General features: G+C 41.3%; 1 protein-coding gene across 5 annotated transcripts in view; it reads left to right on the top strand.

Annotated features, from left to right (window-relative positions):
• Positions 1–17,932, top strand: part of jmjd1cb (jumonji domain containing 1Cb) — a 149,314-nt gene that overhangs the window by 107,005 nt on the left and 24,377 nt on the right. For 3 of the 5 annotated variants that reach the window (XM_051915026.1, XM_051915023.1, XM_051915027.1), the window contains 7 exons: positions 10,912–11,017; positions 12,380–12,504; positions 12,721–12,864; positions 13,278–13,322; positions 13,747–14,014; positions 15,360–17,026; positions 17,664–17,836. In XM_051915026.1, the coding sequence (XP_051770986.1) occupies positions 10,912–11,017; positions 12,380–12,504; positions 12,721–12,864; positions 13,278–13,322; positions 13,747–14,014; positions 15,360–17,026; positions 17,664–17,836 (2,528 nt within the window). The remainder of the gene's footprint in view (positions 1–10,911; positions 11,018–12,379; positions 12,505–12,720; positions 12,865–13,277; positions 13,323–13,746; positions 14,015–15,359; positions 17,027–17,663; positions 17,837–17,932) is intronic. The other 2 variants (XM_051915024.1, XM_051915025.1) reach the window with 2 other exon arrangements.

The following is a 17,932-nucleotide window of genomic DNA, read 5'->3' as shown; positions in this document are numbered from 1 at the left end:
ATAGCTGTGCTTGTGATTAAAAGGTTGTTTGAGTAAGCAGAAAAATATGCTACCTTTTAAGGTTCCTCATTGCATGCCGACCGCCTACGTTCCTCTAGAATCTCAGTACTACTCAAGCTTCCGGTTAGTGTTCTTCAGTAGCAAACTGTTATGGTAGCCAACTCTTTTTGTCATATATTTCTAATAATTGTTGATCACAGCAAATTCTAGGCCTATTATTTCTAGGGCTCTCGAAGTTAGAGTGTTAATTTTGCGATTCATTTTTTTCTTTTTAAAAGAAAAGTAAAAACCTGAACCAGCCCAACTGGGTCAGTAGATAAAAACCTTAGCGTTGAGCCCTGATATATTAAAAGCACAGCTAAATGTGACAATTATTACAATGGGTTTATAGAGAGTAGAAGGACAGCAGCAGTATACAAACTGAACAGCAGCTACTGTTAGTGCCGATTGGTCAGAGGTTATTTATAAAGTAGTTTAAATTAAACACAACTTGTAACCACGTTATTATTTTACTCTTGCTTGGTGGAGACTGAGACACTGCCACCACACAGAGTGAGCATGTATGTGCCTTTTGCATCATTAAAATGTGATCGGTTTATGTGAGCATCCAGTTGAGAGACGTATCAAATAGGGGTGTTGAAATTAATTGCTTTTGCAATGCATCGCAATGAGGACGTGGAAGATTCTGCATCAATGCAGTAATAGACCATAATCGATTATAGCCTACTGACGTTTCTCTGACGTTATCCATCGCATACTCACTTCTTGTGCTAGCGTAAGATGGCGGAGTGCAATCTAGAGTTTTGTGTAAGGGTGAAAGATTTTCCCACGCAGATTTCGCTCATGTTCAGGTCGGTCATGCGAATTTGCCGAAAGCTGCTTGGTTTGAAGTGACTTCTGTGTGAGCAGTGCTTTATTCATCTCTACATAATTAACAATGGACACTGGACCTGTTTTTTGCACACAAAATTGCTTTGCTGATGTAACTGCACCTTAAGACCTTGTTAAGTGTTGACACAAGCTCGATTTTCATTTGTCATGGCATTTTGTTTTCAAGTTTTAATGCAAAAGCAAGTACTTGTAGCATTCTCAGCATTGTCACAAGGGCTGTTATACTGTCATCTCTACGGTCAGTTTTTTTTCTGTCGGGTCAACGTCTGCCATGGCAGAGCAAAAGTTTAAAGAGAATCTTTGTCAGCTATTGGTTTATAGCCGTTTTCTAATGTCAAGCGTTGTTTGTGTGGTGCATATGCATGTTGCTGTCCGAGTGACGGGTGTGTCAAGTATCAATCACTTAAGAGATTCCTTTTTAGTTGGGTTGTTTAGACCTTTTTTAATCATTTGACCATTAGGCAACTCACTACAGACTATGAGTGTGTTTCATTCCCAGGTGAAAATTAGGTTATGGTGCTACAGTCACGGACACACTGTCTCACACTCAACAATTTGCACACCTCAAGCAGGTATTTCTTCTTCCCTACACTTTCACTCACAGCTGAGAAATGTCCTCAAAAGGAGTATTCCTCAGTCCCAGATCTGCCTCTGTGACTCTCACGGGACTCTCACACATTCCAACAAACCATCTTGTTCTGGAATCAAAAACATGCCTCCATTTAAAAATCCAAGGTCTGACCTCTGAAGTGCTTGGGAACTCTGCGTCTTTTGCTTGCTGCAGTGTGTTGAGCTGGCTTGCTCACATCCTGTCCTGGCCTCTTTTCTCCTTCACGGATTTTTTCCACAGTGCAGCCTGATCCAGGGATGGATAGAGGAGAGGCTGGAGCCCAGGAATCTGTTTGGCATAATCGCAACAATTGAGGCTCTGTGTGCGAGGCCAGCCGGCAAGAGAGAGAGAAAGAGAAAACAGGAGTGCTGTTTTGGTGTGCATTACTGGAAGAGACGACTACACGCTTGTGACTTACACTCATTGTTCTCTGTGGGCTACATTACTGAGTGGGATTGGGTCTGGGCATTTGCATTTGCATTCGTTTATCCTTGAGTGGGGTGGAAGAGGAGGAATTTGACCTCTGACTTCAGTGTGGCCACATAGAAGACTTGAGAACTCTAAGTAACAATGAAACATGCTCTTGTTTACTGTCATGGCAGTTAAGGTACATTCACACTGACAGCCATTAAATCGCTGGAGGTCTCAAAGTCGCTGTGATGTTGGTCTCTAGTAGCTGTATCCAACCGTATCAGTACTGTTTGCACTACCTAAATGGATTTTCTGGACATTTATCCACATTTTCTGAGCTGATTTTGGGGCAAATTCTTCAGAAATTAATTTAAAATATATTAATATTATAGTAATAAAACATAATAATATGTTAAAATATTTAGTTGTCTAGTTGACTAATATGGATTTTTTGATGCAAATATCTTAGAGCAGGGTGACCGATGACCAATATAATTTAAAGATAACACATGCACAATTTCTAAAATGAAATTTATATTTATTTTACATAAAATTTATTTCAAATTATTTGAAAATAAATCAGTTCGAAAGAAATAATTTGAACTTGATAAAAAAAATCTGAAATAAACAGATTTAAGGCCCCAATATACTCACAGTGAAGTTCTTTTTCATTCTTCGTTTAGGGGTAAAACAGTTCGAAATACGTGAGCAGCAATATACTGTTATCGAACATCTGATGCCACCCTCACTGCTAAAATGTGCTGCGTGCTTTCTTCGAATAACAAAATAAACACACAACAAAATTGAGAAAACAGCAAGCATTTTAATAAAGCATAAGAAAAGCATCTGAGCAATGTGGATATGTTTGTTTGCATGAGCTCTGCAATTCCGTCACATTTATTTATATAGCACTTTATACAATAGATTGCTTAAAATCAAGCAGCTTTACCGTATTAAACCTGAAAAACAGTGTCAGTGTCTTGTTTCTTCAGAAGTACAACTTCATTTTCTACTATAAAGCAGCTCTCCAATGTGTTCATGTTTTCACTCGCGGACGTCTGATCTCCACGGATTGAACAGGAGTAATAAAGCGGAAAAGATTTCCACGTGAAAGCAGGCGAAGCCTCTGTGCACACCTACCTATTCTGCAATCGCCACGGACCAATGGTAGTACAAAGGTGTTTACCAGCCTTTTCCGGAAAGTTTGCTTTGGCAAGCTGTTTCGAACTTGGTTTGGAGTTCATTTTGGCCTGATTTTGTTCGAAATGACGTCACATCAGTCCGTTCTTCAGTTTCGCTTGAAGTATACTGGGGCCTTTATACTTTAGATAGAAACTTTTTGTTTCTGTAATACAATTATAGTACTTTTCACAAAGAAGTTGTTCAAAAAAAACTGTAAACGCTGTAACTAACAGTTTGAAATCAAGGATTAAAAACTATAAACATCAAATGTTTCTTAGATATCGAAGCCTTGCTGCTGGGACTATGCATATGCTTGATGCTCAGTTCCTTATTTCACATCAAATCACCAAGTCTCATCGAAAACAAATGACTTCTAGTCGCTTTATGGCTGAAATTGCTGTCGCTGTGAATAGGCCTTTAGTGTTACACCCTCTGTGTTGAGTGGTGGGATTGTTTTCGCACCCTGCATATGAAGCGTGCATATACGAGTCACAGTGCACAAACACAATATCCCACCATCCCATTTGTGTGAAATTGTATTCATGGATACCATTCAACAAAACAGAACATACATCACACTGGCGTACTCTCTTTTAATGAAGAAACATATATCACACACACATACAGACGGCTCAGCCACCCACCCCCATACGCTCACACACTTTCACACATTCACACACAGACAACTGTCGTTTTAGCATGCATATTTATACACAAGACTGCAGTTCTCCCTGAATGATTTAATCCACAACGTATAGAATTACTCACTGTAACTGCGCTAAATAAATTACCTCAGCAACACATCACTTGAAATGACACAAACCCATACGAAAGACACAAACAGCGCCACACACACTTGTATTACCCCAGCAACAAGCTTTTTTCACACACGTCACGTATGTAGTATTGCCATAGCAACAGGAGCGCACACATCGTCTGCTTCTCAACAAAAGCTTTTACGTGCCACTGGGTTTCTTCAGCCGCTTTTGCGTTTTCCCAACGCCGCAGCGGTTAATTGCGCTGAAATTTACGCTTCTGTTATAAGACGTCACCATTAAAACTATAATAGTGTTATTATGGTATCTTTCTTCATGTCATTCCAGCTCTCCGCACAATGATTCATCCTCTGAATGCGTCATCTCTGTGAAAAGCATTTGTAGAGCGCTGGAAGGAACATCCTGTCTCCGTGCTCTCATTCGCTGTTTACACCTCTGACTGATGCAAGCATTGTGTCAGCTCCCCACGCTGCCCACTACCATGGCAACACCTCCGCCTGCATGTTCGCTCTCCCATCTCCCATCCCAACAACATACTTTTTAAACATTGGTCTATCCTCATATGCACCTAAATATGTGCGGTATCATTACCTCTATAAAAGTGAGTTGGTGATTTGAAGCAGCGTCGTTACCTGTGCATGTCTTAACCATTTCAAGCATCAACACAGAAGCAGAATTTGAAATAGTGCACTCTGTCCTGTCCTAAAACGTTTCCTTTGAAGCAAAACTCTACAAATGTACCAGCATCTGTCAAACTGTTTATGAAAATGAATGCATGGTTGTGTAACTACAAGAGCCTATAAATCAGTATGATATAATTAAAAATTTTTATTAGACTACATTTGTGAACAGGTCTTTTTGTTACACGTGGAGCATAAATTTGGCCTGTCTCACCTTGACACGTGCTCGTGTCATGAACCTTCAGAGGACAGGACGACATTAACGCAAGAGCTGTGCTCTTCAGAGAGGGACAGATCAGGAACACGTCTGCCCTTTGTGTGAACAAAGAGAGTGGAAAAGAGCGAGGAAGAGAGAGACAAGTGAAGGAAGCAGAGGAATGCTAATAGGAGCACTCAGTCATGTGGAGCGGGACGGTAATGGGACTTCATTCATTCTTAATGAACACATTGTTAATTTCACTGACGTACAGTAACGGCCTGAGCTGCACCCTCTATGATGACTAGACTAGATATTGATTTGAATTTGGCACATTAGAGACCATTTTTAATAACATCTTCATTTTAAACCTGCTTTTCTGACAATGTAAGCCTTTAATTTGTGGTTATTTGTGGTTAATCTGCCATCAAATCAAATCTGAGCTGGTTACCAGAAGCAAATTGTACAAAATATATTTGATATTTATTATACAGTTGCACAGTTTTGGACCAATAGGATTTAACTTTGGGCGGGACTATCTAAAATGTCACTGCAGAAAGAAAGAAACAAACAAAAAAGTCCTGTCATGGTTGTTTAGTATAAACAGTTATGTACATGGAAGATATAGCTTGTCATGCCTGGTTTAAGGCAGCAAAAGACGGGTCACATTTTCCGTTGTTCAGCATTTTTTCTTGGCTGAAATCCAGTCATTTCAGTAGGAATCCACATGATTGGGAATTTCACATGAGGACAAAAGATTTCCCCACACAAATTTTGCAACGGGTTCAAGTTGGTCAAGCGTTTTTGCCTCATTTGACCAACAGAAAGCTGCTTGGTTTGAAAGTGTGTGATCTGTGCTTCATGCATCGTAACACTTGACAATTGACAACACACCTTTTTTGCCCTCAAAATTTTGCTAAAGTGATCACAACTTAATGCTGCTTCTAAGTAAGTAATGTCCTAAATAGGAACGACAATAAAAGTTATCTCTTCCATGTAAATATGATTTTTTTTCTAAGATCCCAGTGAGGATCATGGGACAGAAATGATTTTATTTTTTGGCCTATTTACAAACACTGTCACTGGAAACTTGGTCAGGACATGGTGTAATGCCACATCTACACTGCAAACAAGCTGCACAATGTACATTTTATAATTGGAGTGTTCTAGTTTTGTTTATTAATGTTATATCAGTCATCACACATGATCACAGGCTTGATTATGTTATTCAGGCAGAGTGGATTTTTAGTCTTTAGATAAAGCACTAATGTTGATTATATAGCTGTCAGAAGTAATTGCACAATGGGAGGAAACATTTTATGGTTATATTTGTACCACCTCTGTCTCTAGTCCATGTGAATCCCAGTCTCATCTGATCAGCATCAGTTCATCAGTAAACACAGATGGTGCACAGACATGGATTCTGGACCTCATTAGAAGCCAAGGTGTCATTTTACGGGCAGCACCCTATAGCACGTTCTTATGGGTCTGCATGGCACCAAATCTCAGTGAAAACTTATTTATTTATTGGCAGGCACACTTCTGTGGCTTATGCCTGTCTAGAACAGCAAATATGAATGATGTCACATGGACAATACAAACGAGATGTCTCTGAAATATGATTCGTTCGGAGTGCCAGGGAACCGTACAGAACACTTCTGATGATAGCCTTCAGCTGTTGAATAGAGAGGGGCTGTTTGTCGAGAACATGGAGACAGGCTGGAGAAAAAGTGCAAGATCCACGCCCAGCCTTGTTCCCAGGCTGCAGGCCGCTGGACAGAGAGCAAGAGAGGGGAAGGAAGCTGTTTTTATCTGGGTCAGAGTTTGGATCTGGAAGCACTTTCCTATTTCCCCCAGTGCCGAGCACCACCCTGTTTCGCAGTGTCTTCCACCGCAGCGCCATGTGGAAAATCCTAGAACATATTGCTGTTAAAGTGATGGATGGCAGCCCGGTGCGGAATGGGGTGGGGGGGATGGAAAGAAAAGTGCATCTGCTCCGTCCTTCACAAGGGGGTGTGTGCAGAGGAGGTGGAGGAGATGAGATTACAGCTGAAGTCTTGCTGAAGACCAGACTGTAGGAATGAGATCACGTCTCTCTCTGTGATTTAAATTTCATTGTGCTTATGCACAACATTCGTCATTCGTCTGATTGTGAGCTGCTTCACATTCCTGCTAGCATGCATTGCCCTGATCAGAAACATTTTGACATGAAATAATATTTGTTTTATTTGGATGCTCTTCTTTCTGTCATTGAGTGGAAGGGCGATGGGGAAATCAGGCTGTCCTAATAGATTCCAATCTTGGATGCCACCAAGAGAGAAAGTGCCCTGTGCAAACTGCAGGCCAATAAATAAATCATGTGTCCGGCAATGCTCTTGCTTTAAAATGGAAACTAGAATGAAGGCGTTTGTATGTGTGTGTGAGTAATGCAATGGTTGTCACTAGGGAAAGGAGGATAGAACAGTTTACTTTTGCCCAAGATTAGGCACACTGGTGATGCAATGCTATATTTTTTTTAGACAAACCACAGTGCCACTTAGTTTCTAATCTACACACATCCTCAATCAGATGCAAATATGTTACTTTATGGGTTCATTTTTGCTGGTTTCACTTCTAAATTACAAATCTGATCTGACATTTGTTATGAGCCACAGTGGAGGGCCTAAAGGAGACATGTCATGGATGGCATATTTCACGCCAAAAGTAAAGAAAAAACATCATCACAACATGACATCACAGTGACATTGGCAATATGTCCCAGAATATGAAATCATAACATTGAGCAAATTAGCATTTGACCACATATACATACAGTGCTTTTTTGCATTTTTTGCCACACCTACCAATGGCCGGTGATTTAAGAAAATTTACCGGCCAAAACTATTTTTACCAGCCAAGAAACAAAAACAGGCAGTTATGACACCAATATTTTAGATACTAGTGAAAATTCACAATCCTCTATTCCAATTGCGATACCACGGCTAAAACTACTAGCTTAACTAGTGTAATTTTAAAGACAAGTATACAGTCAGTAATAAAAGAAGAACGAATAATAAAATTACAAGCAATAGCACAAATAAATATACAACAAAGATACATATTAAATGAAATAAACAGTGCTTTTCATGCGGGTCTAACAGGAGTTTTCAGGTACAGAAATGTAATAAAGTAGTCTAATCAAATAAATAACACTGCATAGTCTTCATATCCTTTATAAATTTCAAGAGTAGTGAGTGATTTTTTTTAAATGTATTTATTTATTGATTTATTTTTTTTGTTAACATTAAATACGCAGACAGCAGTAGGATTATTAGGATGCTGTCACTTAAACAGCGAATGAACACTTGGATGATGTGTTTTCTTTCTTAACTGAAGACATAACCAACTATGTTTACTAGGATACTAAGAGAGACAGACATTTTTTGATATCATTTTGTGTGAATTTGTCCGATCAAGCACAGGAAGGTATGAAAGACAGCTCAATTTAGTATTTGTGTGCTGTCTGAGACGCGGCTTCAGAGCGCTTGCTTCAGATGTTCCGGATGTTGCACTTCCAACATAGCACGCCCTTTCACGTGTTCTAGCGCTTGAATATTTACATTGGAAATGCTTAAATTTTCGTGATGATGCAGCACTGACCCGTCAATTGTACAGGGCGTCATTTAGGATTGTTCACGTTCATGTTCTCATAAAATTGCATTGTTAGAATTCATAAAAATGTTACTGGCCATCTGGCGACTGACACAGTTTCATATACTCACCAACACCGATTTTTACTTGCATTTGGCATTTGGTGAGTGTTAATCGGCCGTTTACTGTACATATCTTTACCTACCAGTATTGACCAGCCCTAATGAATGTTAGTGTGAACCTTATTACTGGTACATGGAGGTTAGCCAATTAAAATAGTGGTCATTTACATATAGAACTCTTAAAGGCACAGCTCTATTGAAAACAGGTGGTTTAATTCTAAAGCTGCAGTTACACTAGACTTTGAGCACACAAAATTACTACAGAAACTACAACGGTCGTAATATGATGTAACACTCCATAGCATCTTATTAAGAAACATAATTCAACAATCCTGCAGATTTAAAGTTTGCGTTATTTTAATTTAGCTAAGAGGTCACGTTGTGAATTTGCATTTCTTGTCTCCCATAGCCAATGGAGCGAAAAGTGTATTGTGACCACCCCTTAAGGGTCAAAGAGAGGGATAGATAAAATTCTACACAAAGGTTGAATATGGCCTATTGAAGTATCTGCGTTTCCGATCAGATGTGCTGTCATTCAGCCTTAGCCAGCAATCATATCACAGCAGTGTAGGCTTTTGTTTACTGTGTGTGTGTGTGTGTGTGTGTGTGTGTGTGTGTGGCAGCAGTGGGGTATTTTCAGGGCTCAGTTCATGTGTTCACCAGGCCTGCTGTGTGATTGTGTAAATAACTGGAGCTCCTGTCAGCCCCCCCACTTCTCATCACCATCAACAATTAATGGAAGTGCAGGGCGGATATCCCTCTCACTCTGCCAGACCCTGACACACACACACACACATCTGCTTCATTGCTGGGCTCCTGCGAAGCGGAAATGTAGCGTTGCCATGCGTGAGGAGGTGTGAGAGCTTTCCTGTACTTGTTTCAGATTCTGTGGGTCACTGGTCTTCATCAGATCATTCAAATCTCTCTGTGACTGGAAATGTTTTACTGGTAATTGCAATGCCTATTGCTATTGCTCATACTAAGGCTTAGGGGTTTGTTTAGATCACTACAGACATGTATGACACCTTAAATCATCCAGTTTGCTGAGACTTAAGATTAATCTCAGACTTAAGGTGCAGTCACATTTACTGTTGCTCTGTGAAATTTAATGGGCAAAATCCAGTCTTTTCAATAGGAATCCATGCGATTGAAGTGAAGTTCCACTTGAAGATTATATCGCTATTTTTCAAGTTGGTCACATGAATTTGCGATGCTGACCAACAAAAAGCTGCATGGTTTGAAAGTGACTTCTGTGTGAACTGTGCTTCATACATCTCTATGCTATTAGCAATGGATGCTCATCCTGTTTTTGTACTCAATTGCATTAATTTAACCGCACCTGTAAAATTGTTCTCATGAGAGATTTGTTCACACTTCTCACACATGGTTGCACTTGATTGCTGTATAAAGGTGTGGTAACACTTGCAAAATTTGGGCAAAATATTTGCATGAAAAATAGCTCCATTGTCAATCATATAGGCCCTGTTTACACCTGGTATTAAGATCCGTTTTGGTCGATCGGATCACAAGTGGATGAGGAAGACATACTTGGTTCCACTTCGTATTTTAATCTGTCTCTTTTGTTCGCTTTCGACCACTTCTGTCCTGATTTCTTCAAGGGGAGGGTCTATGGGCAGGTAAATGTATGTTTGTTTGTTTTTTCAAATCTTTCAATCTAATGAACAAAATAAGCTCACACAATTTACACTGACTGCTACCGGAGACGACAGAAAAACATACTGAGAGCAGCAGCTTTAATTTCTGCTCTGACATCCACAAGACCACTGTGGTGAGTGTGTGTTTAGAAATCAAGAATGGTGAAAGAACATTTCGCTTGGTACGCTTTTCGTCTTCAAAACAAACTTGGGTCTTCAGCCAACGAAGTTTAAATCCCATCTGGCTAGCGGGCTTACATAATGTTTACACGTTTGGTCAGTAGACTGAGAGTAGGCGGTCTTTTGTGGCTGTTTGAACGCAGTGTTTACACTGTGAAAGGAATCCGGATGAATGCGTTTTCGACTACCTCTGGAAGTGGTCGAAAGTGGACAGGCTCAAAGTGTTTCACACCCCACCTGTATTTACCATCGTCCACTTGTGATCTGATTAATAAATACCAGGTGGAAACAGGGCCATAGTGATGCTTGAAGCATCATTTACACAGAGTTCAAACTCCAGATTACACTGATTCTTATTGAAACGACTGAATTTTGAATTCAAAATTTCACAAGCAATGGTAAATGTGAGCTCACATTAAATCTGATCAGTTGTTTGCATAGTTGATCCATTAATTTAGAGGTCATAGAAAATGCTGTGACTGCTCAGTGGGTTCATTCTCCAGCACTGATTCGACTTTGCATTGTGTCCGTGTAGTTTTGTAAGTGACATGCTAACATTTTACTTTTGTTTTCTGCAGGATGAGGTGGACAGTTTAAGTCCTGTTCTCAGGGACTATCCACATCTCCATGAAGAAGTGAAAGCCTGGGTGAAAGACCAAAAAGTTCAGGAAATTTTTATGCAAGGTAATGTTGGTCACATTTCATCAGTTATCCTAAAGGGCCAGTTCGAACTAAAGCAAACCTTTTTTTTTTTTTTTTTTTTTTTAATATAAAATCTATGCTTTTTAGATGACACAGCATCAATACTTTGTGCCCACCATCCTGCCTTTTGTGTTAAGCCAACATTAATTGAAAAATTACCTTTTTTACTTGCTTAAAGTGATCTCAGGTTATGTACGTTACATGAGATTAAATGATTACTCAACAACAATAATATAATTAACATTGACAATTTTGGTTGACTCTTAATTTCAGTTGTAGTACCAATGTTCATGTAACAATAGTTATGACAATAATGGCAAATAACAATAGATTTGAAAAAGAGAAGTTACCATTGTAATGTTCGCATGACCTTCAGCCTCCGTTTCCTGGTCAAAGTGTTTTGGGGTGGGAGTAATTCTTCCTAAACCCACTGCCAACTCACATTCAGTTGTAGCTCTTTTCTGGTACAGAATGCCCACGTTTCAGGAGCCAAAACAGAAAAGTCCCTCCCTTTTTCACTTGGTAAGAATTACAGAAGTAAGGGTGTTGTTGTGGTCTTGGCAGAAGCTCTTGTTTACAAAGTCCATAACAAAATTCCAGGCCCACAATTAGTGATAATTGTTGAACTTGGCAGTTGACAAGGGCAGAATGGAAAGCATCTCAAAGCCAAAGGTTTTGGTGGGGAAACAGAGCACAAAAAGAAAGAAATAAACGGTCTGTGGTTTTGTGCAGACGTCGCCCCATGGTTTATGTGCATGTGAAGCGTATGCGAGGGAGACGCATTTTGGTTGTTGTAGGCACAAGGACAGTGAAAGGGTTAGCTGTTGTAACAGGGCATATGAGCGATGTGTTCAGGAGTAATTAATGGGAATGACCTGCCCTGCACTAATGAGCTCCAGTCAGTTTGGACACCTGCCAGCATTCACTGCGCCTAACAGCATATAGATACAAGGATTGATGTGTCATCCCTGAGGTAAAGTTCACCCAGAATGAACAAAAAGAGAGCTTTGCAGAATGCTCACATTGTTTTTCAGTACAGTGACAGTAGACAGTGACCAAGGGCTGTTGAGCTCCAAAAAAAGAACAAAAATGCACCATGAAAGTAGTCCATATGACTCCTGCTCTGTTGAAATGAATTGAAAATTAATGCAATTTAAAAAAGTTTTGTGACAATGTGTATGAAACCACTGTTTATAGAGTAGATATGCCACACTGAAATTAAAGGGATAGTACACCCAAAAATTTTGGGTGAACTATCCCTTTAAGGGATTGTTATTAAATTAGTGTACTGTTTCAAAAATACACTTTGATTTTTAATTGTTTTCTGGTTCCTGATATCTCCAGGTCCCTATTCATTGAATGGCTACCGTGTACGAGTTTACAGACAGGACTCAGCCACCCAGTGGTTCACGGGCATCATCACCCACCACGATCTCTTCAGCCGCACTATGGTTGTCATGAATGACCAGGTACATCTGATCCCATACAATGTTTTAGTTCGCTAAAATGATTTGCATATTCTTTAATAATGTAATACGGTATGAGACGCCCTGCTATTGGTAATGCCAAAATTATTATTATTACAATAAAACTGAAAATTGCTTTGTAATGATTTTAAAGCATGCCTGTCATGGTTCATTGTTTAAAAAAAAAACATTTGCTCTCTCCTCTGACTCTGTGTGCAGGTACTAGAGCCTCAGAACGTTGACCCTTCCATGGTACAGATGACCTTTCTGGATGATGTGGTCCATTCTTTACTGAAAGGAGAAAACATCGGTATCACGTCGCGACGCAGGTCTCGCTCTAGCCAGAACAGCAACACTGCCCATGTGAGTGTAACCTACAAGAGCACACATATATCTCCATGCCTATATGTGCTTTTGCTGCTAGATGAACAGCACACCTACATTCCTGGATTAACGTTGTGTTCAGTGTTATATGCCAGTTTGTATTTCTGTCTTGTGCATGTCTGTCCCAGTGTCTGTCTGTGCTTCTTACTGGATGTTGTGTCTGTAGCTAGCTTTGAAGTAAAGTTCCTATGTGCTTTTTTTAAAATCTTTTTAAAGAAAACTAGAGCCTTGTAGAACACATATCGTTGCTCCCTTCATCATTAACAAGACTTCTCTGTTCCACCTTGTTTTTGTTTTTGTTTTCTTTTCTTTTCTTTTCTTTACTTTTTTTTTCTTTTCTTTGTTTTTCTTCTCTGTTTCCCTGTTTTAAACATTAATTGGGGATATGCAAGCAGACCACAGGAGGGAGACCAAGCGGCTCTACAGGAATCACTCAGGTACCGGGCCGCACCCCCCCTCTCTCCATAGATTTAGAGCTGCTTTTATACCACCTGCATATCCCTGTCTATTATAGTTATTTAGAATTAATTTATTACAAGTGCTAATTTTCCAATAAATGCTTACCCCGAGTAACGTTTCACGCGCTGTGCTTGCATGGATTAAATTTGGGGTGAAAATATATTTTGAGGTGTAATGTTGGAAAGCATTTTTAAGAGCCATAGGAACTCTTCTTTTAAGCCTAGCTCTGTGACCACAGTTTTTTTTACAGACGTGTGTAGTGCAGTTGTTGCTGGCAAGGAAGTGTTTTTGATATTGGTGGTTTTTAACTTAAAAATTCTCTCTCACTCTCTATAAACTAAATCTGTCACAAGTCCTCTCATGCTTGTGTTTGCTGTTTGTGCTCTTTTTGTGTTTTTCCAGGGTCATTACACGCGTGCCCAGGCCAACAGCCCCAGACCCGTGATGAATTCCTCTGGCTCCACCCCCAAACAGGCCTCTCAGGCCCAGCAGCAGCAGCAGCAACAATCCCAGCATGCTCAGCAACAGGTATCCCAGCAACACCAGCAGCAGCAGCAGTCCTCACCAGGTCAACAACGCGGTTCACGATCTTCACGTCGAAAAGGTTCTGACAGCAGCGTTCCAGATGATGAAAAGATCAAAGATGAAAAATCGGACAGTGGAGGAAAAGGTAAAACACTGATCGTTGTTAAGGTCCTTGCACACGGAGTCCAAAATTTTCGTATGTGTTTTTTGTGTTCGTCATTCTAAAAATTCGCCACACACAAACCTTTCACACTGATTCCAATGTGTATTAATTAATCTGTTGCGAAAAAATTTGCAAAACAATATAAAATGGAGTCTTTAAGCAGTGAGGAAGATTTTGTTGTCCTCTCTCTTCTTAAAAAGAAAGAGGAAATATTGGGTCCATCCAATCCTGAGATTGCTTAGAGAGGAAGGAGAGTCTTTATATTCCATCTCTTTGTATTCCGCACTTTGTTTGTCATACAGTGCTTTGTGCTGTGAGACGAAGTGAATCAACTTGTCAGATGCCATTCTGGTTTTTGGCGTTTGCTTGTACGGTGGCTCTGAATTGTCAAACACCTCTCAAAATGCTTGCTACGGATGCGAAAAATGCAGAAAATTGAACCCGATCCTATTTTTTAATGACGGACGAAAGTTTCGGAGGCAGTCTGTAAACGTGATTGATCAAACATAAGGTTGTATTTATTTTTTAACGTGCAAAAATGTTGGTGTGTTTCTTCTATGAAAAGGTGGCAGATTTGCGAATTATGAAGAAAAAAAAAAAAATTACAGTTGCTTCCGTCTTCCCTGCCAGTCTCTCGTGTTTTGCTCTAAACATGGTGAATGTGGCGGAGTATTGCGTTACTTGTGTTAAATGTTTTCATAAATTATGCTTAAAGGACTAAAGGTCTGTGACTGAATTGCTTTGATTCAGTCATGTTATGATTTTGATGAGAAATGAAACAGCAATTGCAGCTCTTCACTCTGAGGAATTAAAACATAATGAATCTCCTCTGGATTGATTGAATTTTCCTCTATTATGGCTTTCATGTTATACAAAGGCCTATTATGTTTGGCTCCGTCTAGTGCTATATATTTAAGCTGACAAAACCTTCTACTGGATAGGTTCAGTGCTAGCTTCTTGGCTGGATGGCCACCTGGTAAAAGATCATTTAAATCCTTCCATCATAATTCCTGCAATACAGTGTTTGGCAGGGTGTTGGGTCTTTGAGAGATGAGGTGAGTGCAGCCACCGCAGTGAAATGGACATTTTAAGTGTGCATAAATTCTACCAGAGTCCCATCCATCACACTTCTAATGCAGCACTTAAGATTCAATCAGCCTTTAACCTAAGTACAAAATGACATCATCCTTATCCGTGCTTAAATAATCAATTGGATTGAGTTTCTCATGCGCTCAGCTTGCATGGAATTATTTGCTGGTGGCACATTTTGTGTCTGTGTTGAAAGTTCTTGTGTTGAAAAAGTGGGTCTCTTTTTTATTTTTTCTAGATCCTTCTAAAAACAAAAGCAAGCAGACAAACAAGAGGAGGAAAGCAGATGAAGAAGACAAGAAGGGCAGTCTCAAGCGGCTCAAAACAGAAGCATCTGACCTCTCTGAGAGCAGCGACTCTGAGAACTCTATCAAGCGGAGCATAGACTCCTCATCAGAGCACAGTTCAGAAAATGAGCTCAAATGCAAGAGCACTTCAAAAGTTCCAGAGGAAGAGGAGAAGTCCCAGGGATCCAAGCCCATGGACGAGTTGAGTGTAATCAACAGGCTTTCTCCCTGGGATGAAATGCAGGATGAAAGCGTCAAGCCGGTGGCCGTGGAGGTGGCTCAGCTGGCGGATAGCGAACGGTCTGGAGAAAGGAGATCTCCACTGCCTCCTCCGGTCTCCTGTACACAGAACCAAGCCTCTGGACCGGCAGAGGTCCAAAGCTGCATTGTCGAAATGAAAAGCACTGTGAAAACCCTCTCTAAGGACCATTACGGCACAGGGACACCTCGGACGCACACGCCCAAGTGCGTGATTGATATCACAGAAGATGCCAACACGCAGCCCAGTTCCAGAGAGAATTCTGAGGCCGTATCGGCCTTGTTGGCATCACAGAAGTGTGAGGCCTACGTCCCCGAATCGAGACTTTTGGTGCTAAACGCCTCCCACTCAGAGTGCAGGAGGCCGGATGGCGAGCAGCAGCAGAACGCTCGCAGCAAAGGTGGTAAAATCGAATTCGCCCACTCTGAGGTCATAAGGCCAGTGACATCAGTGAGTGAGTCAGCAGCCCTGGGCGAGAGAGGGAAGCTCCAGCAGCAGTATACGTCTATGGTTATTAAAAATGCCTCGCTAACCGAGGACATCAGGAAAACCCATAAGCTCAGTCCTTCTCCTGAATTGCCCAAACCTAAGTCCATCTCGTCCCCTGACATCCTTAAACCCAAGTGCAATCCTTCACCTGACATCATAAAGTCAAAAACTCACAGCATTCATGAATCCTCCAAGCCCAAACCAAATACATCCCCTGAGGTGTCTAAACATAAACCTCGCCACCCTGAAAACTTACCTACAATGGGCCGCTTGGCACTCAAACCTGAGCCTGATGTACCCCGCTCCAGTTTTAAACCTGTGCCAGCCCGTGGGGTGCCCTCTGAATCCACAAAAAGCCCTCTTGTTGTCGACAAAAATGAGCATTTTACGGTGTATCGGGACCCTGCGTTGGTGCGTCCTGAATCGGACGGCAACCACGTGGCATACCTGCACCCGCACCTGCATCCACTACATGGTTCTTCTCACACCACGTGTCTCACACCCAGCTCACACCACCCGTCCCACCTCCTCCCTTCTTCCTCCATGAGCCACTCAGTGCACCACCCACACCTGCTGCCCACTGTACTGCCCACAATTCCACCAGCCTCTCTCCTGGGCAGCCATCCCCGGCTGGACTCCGCAGGACTCGGACACCTGGCCTTGGCACACCACCATTCCCACCAGCAGCAGCAGTTCATCCAGCAGCAGCCCCCTCCCTTGCTGGCCCAGACACATGGAGGTGCCTCATATAACCAGCTCGGCCTCTATCCCATCATCTGGCAGTACCCAAACGGTACCCACTCCTACCCATCTGGGTACAAGTGGGTACATCCGGAGAATGCTGTCAATTCAGACTCCAGCCTTCGGAGGGTAAGTGTGTGCGCCTGTCTGTTTACTAGCCCTAGCTGTTATAATTTATATAGACTGTATTTTGCACCAATATGTGTTGTGAATTAAAATGCACAATGTGTGACTGAGGTTGTTGTAATAAGATCCCCTAGAGGAGGGACAAATACTCTGTCTCTTTCTCTTGCTGCTGTCAGGGATTGTTTTTTAACTCAGCCTGAAACAACCTACCCTACAGCAATTAAGCTTAAAGTGTGTGAGCATGTGCTTCTATGTGCTGTATCATGTATGGACACATCTCCTAGCTTTTAACTTATTTAAGGAACATTCTGGATCAAATACAAGTTTAGTTCTATCAACAGCAGCAATGGCATGAAAGGTGTGTTACCACAGAAAATAATACAATAGTTTCCCTATAGACTCCTTCCATTTCTGTCAACCCAGAATATTCCAAGATAATGTAACTCAACTGTAATCAGTTTGTTTCATATTGTTCATTATAAGCATGAGTGAGAGAAATCACAGAAAATCAGAATGAGAGACAGTCATTCTTATGCACAATTTGTATGCTCTGACTTCTGTCAGAGAAGTGTATGTTGCCTTGAGTGCATTATGACCTTCTGTCTGTGTGTGTGTGTGTGTGTGTGTGTGTGTGTTGCAGAACACTCCCAGCCCCTGGCTGCACCAACCCACCCCTGTAACCTCAGCAGACAGCATGGGGATTTTGAGCCATGTCCCGGGCAGACCAGCCAGCGCAGAGCCTCATCGACCCATCAAGATCAGCTCACACTCCAGCCCGCCACTCTCCAAAACCCCCGGAGAACTCCACAAAGAGTGAGCACGCACACACTTATGTCTCTGTCTGTCTGTCATTAACACACACGGTTAATCCATTCCCACAGTCCTGCAGTGCCTGGAACTGCGGCTAGC

The sequence above is a fragment of the Ctenopharyngodon idella genome, chromosome 12 (genome assembly GCF_019924925.1).
Source record: "Ctenopharyngodon idella isolate HZGC_01 chromosome 12, HZGC01, whole genome shotgun sequence".
Lineage (NCBI taxonomy): Eukaryota > Metazoa > Chordata > Actinopteri > Cypriniformes > Xenocyprididae > Ctenopharyngodon > Ctenopharyngodon idella.
The sequence above is the reverse complement of the archived record's forward strand: the minus strand, read 5'-3'. Positions and strand labels throughout refer to the sequence as shown.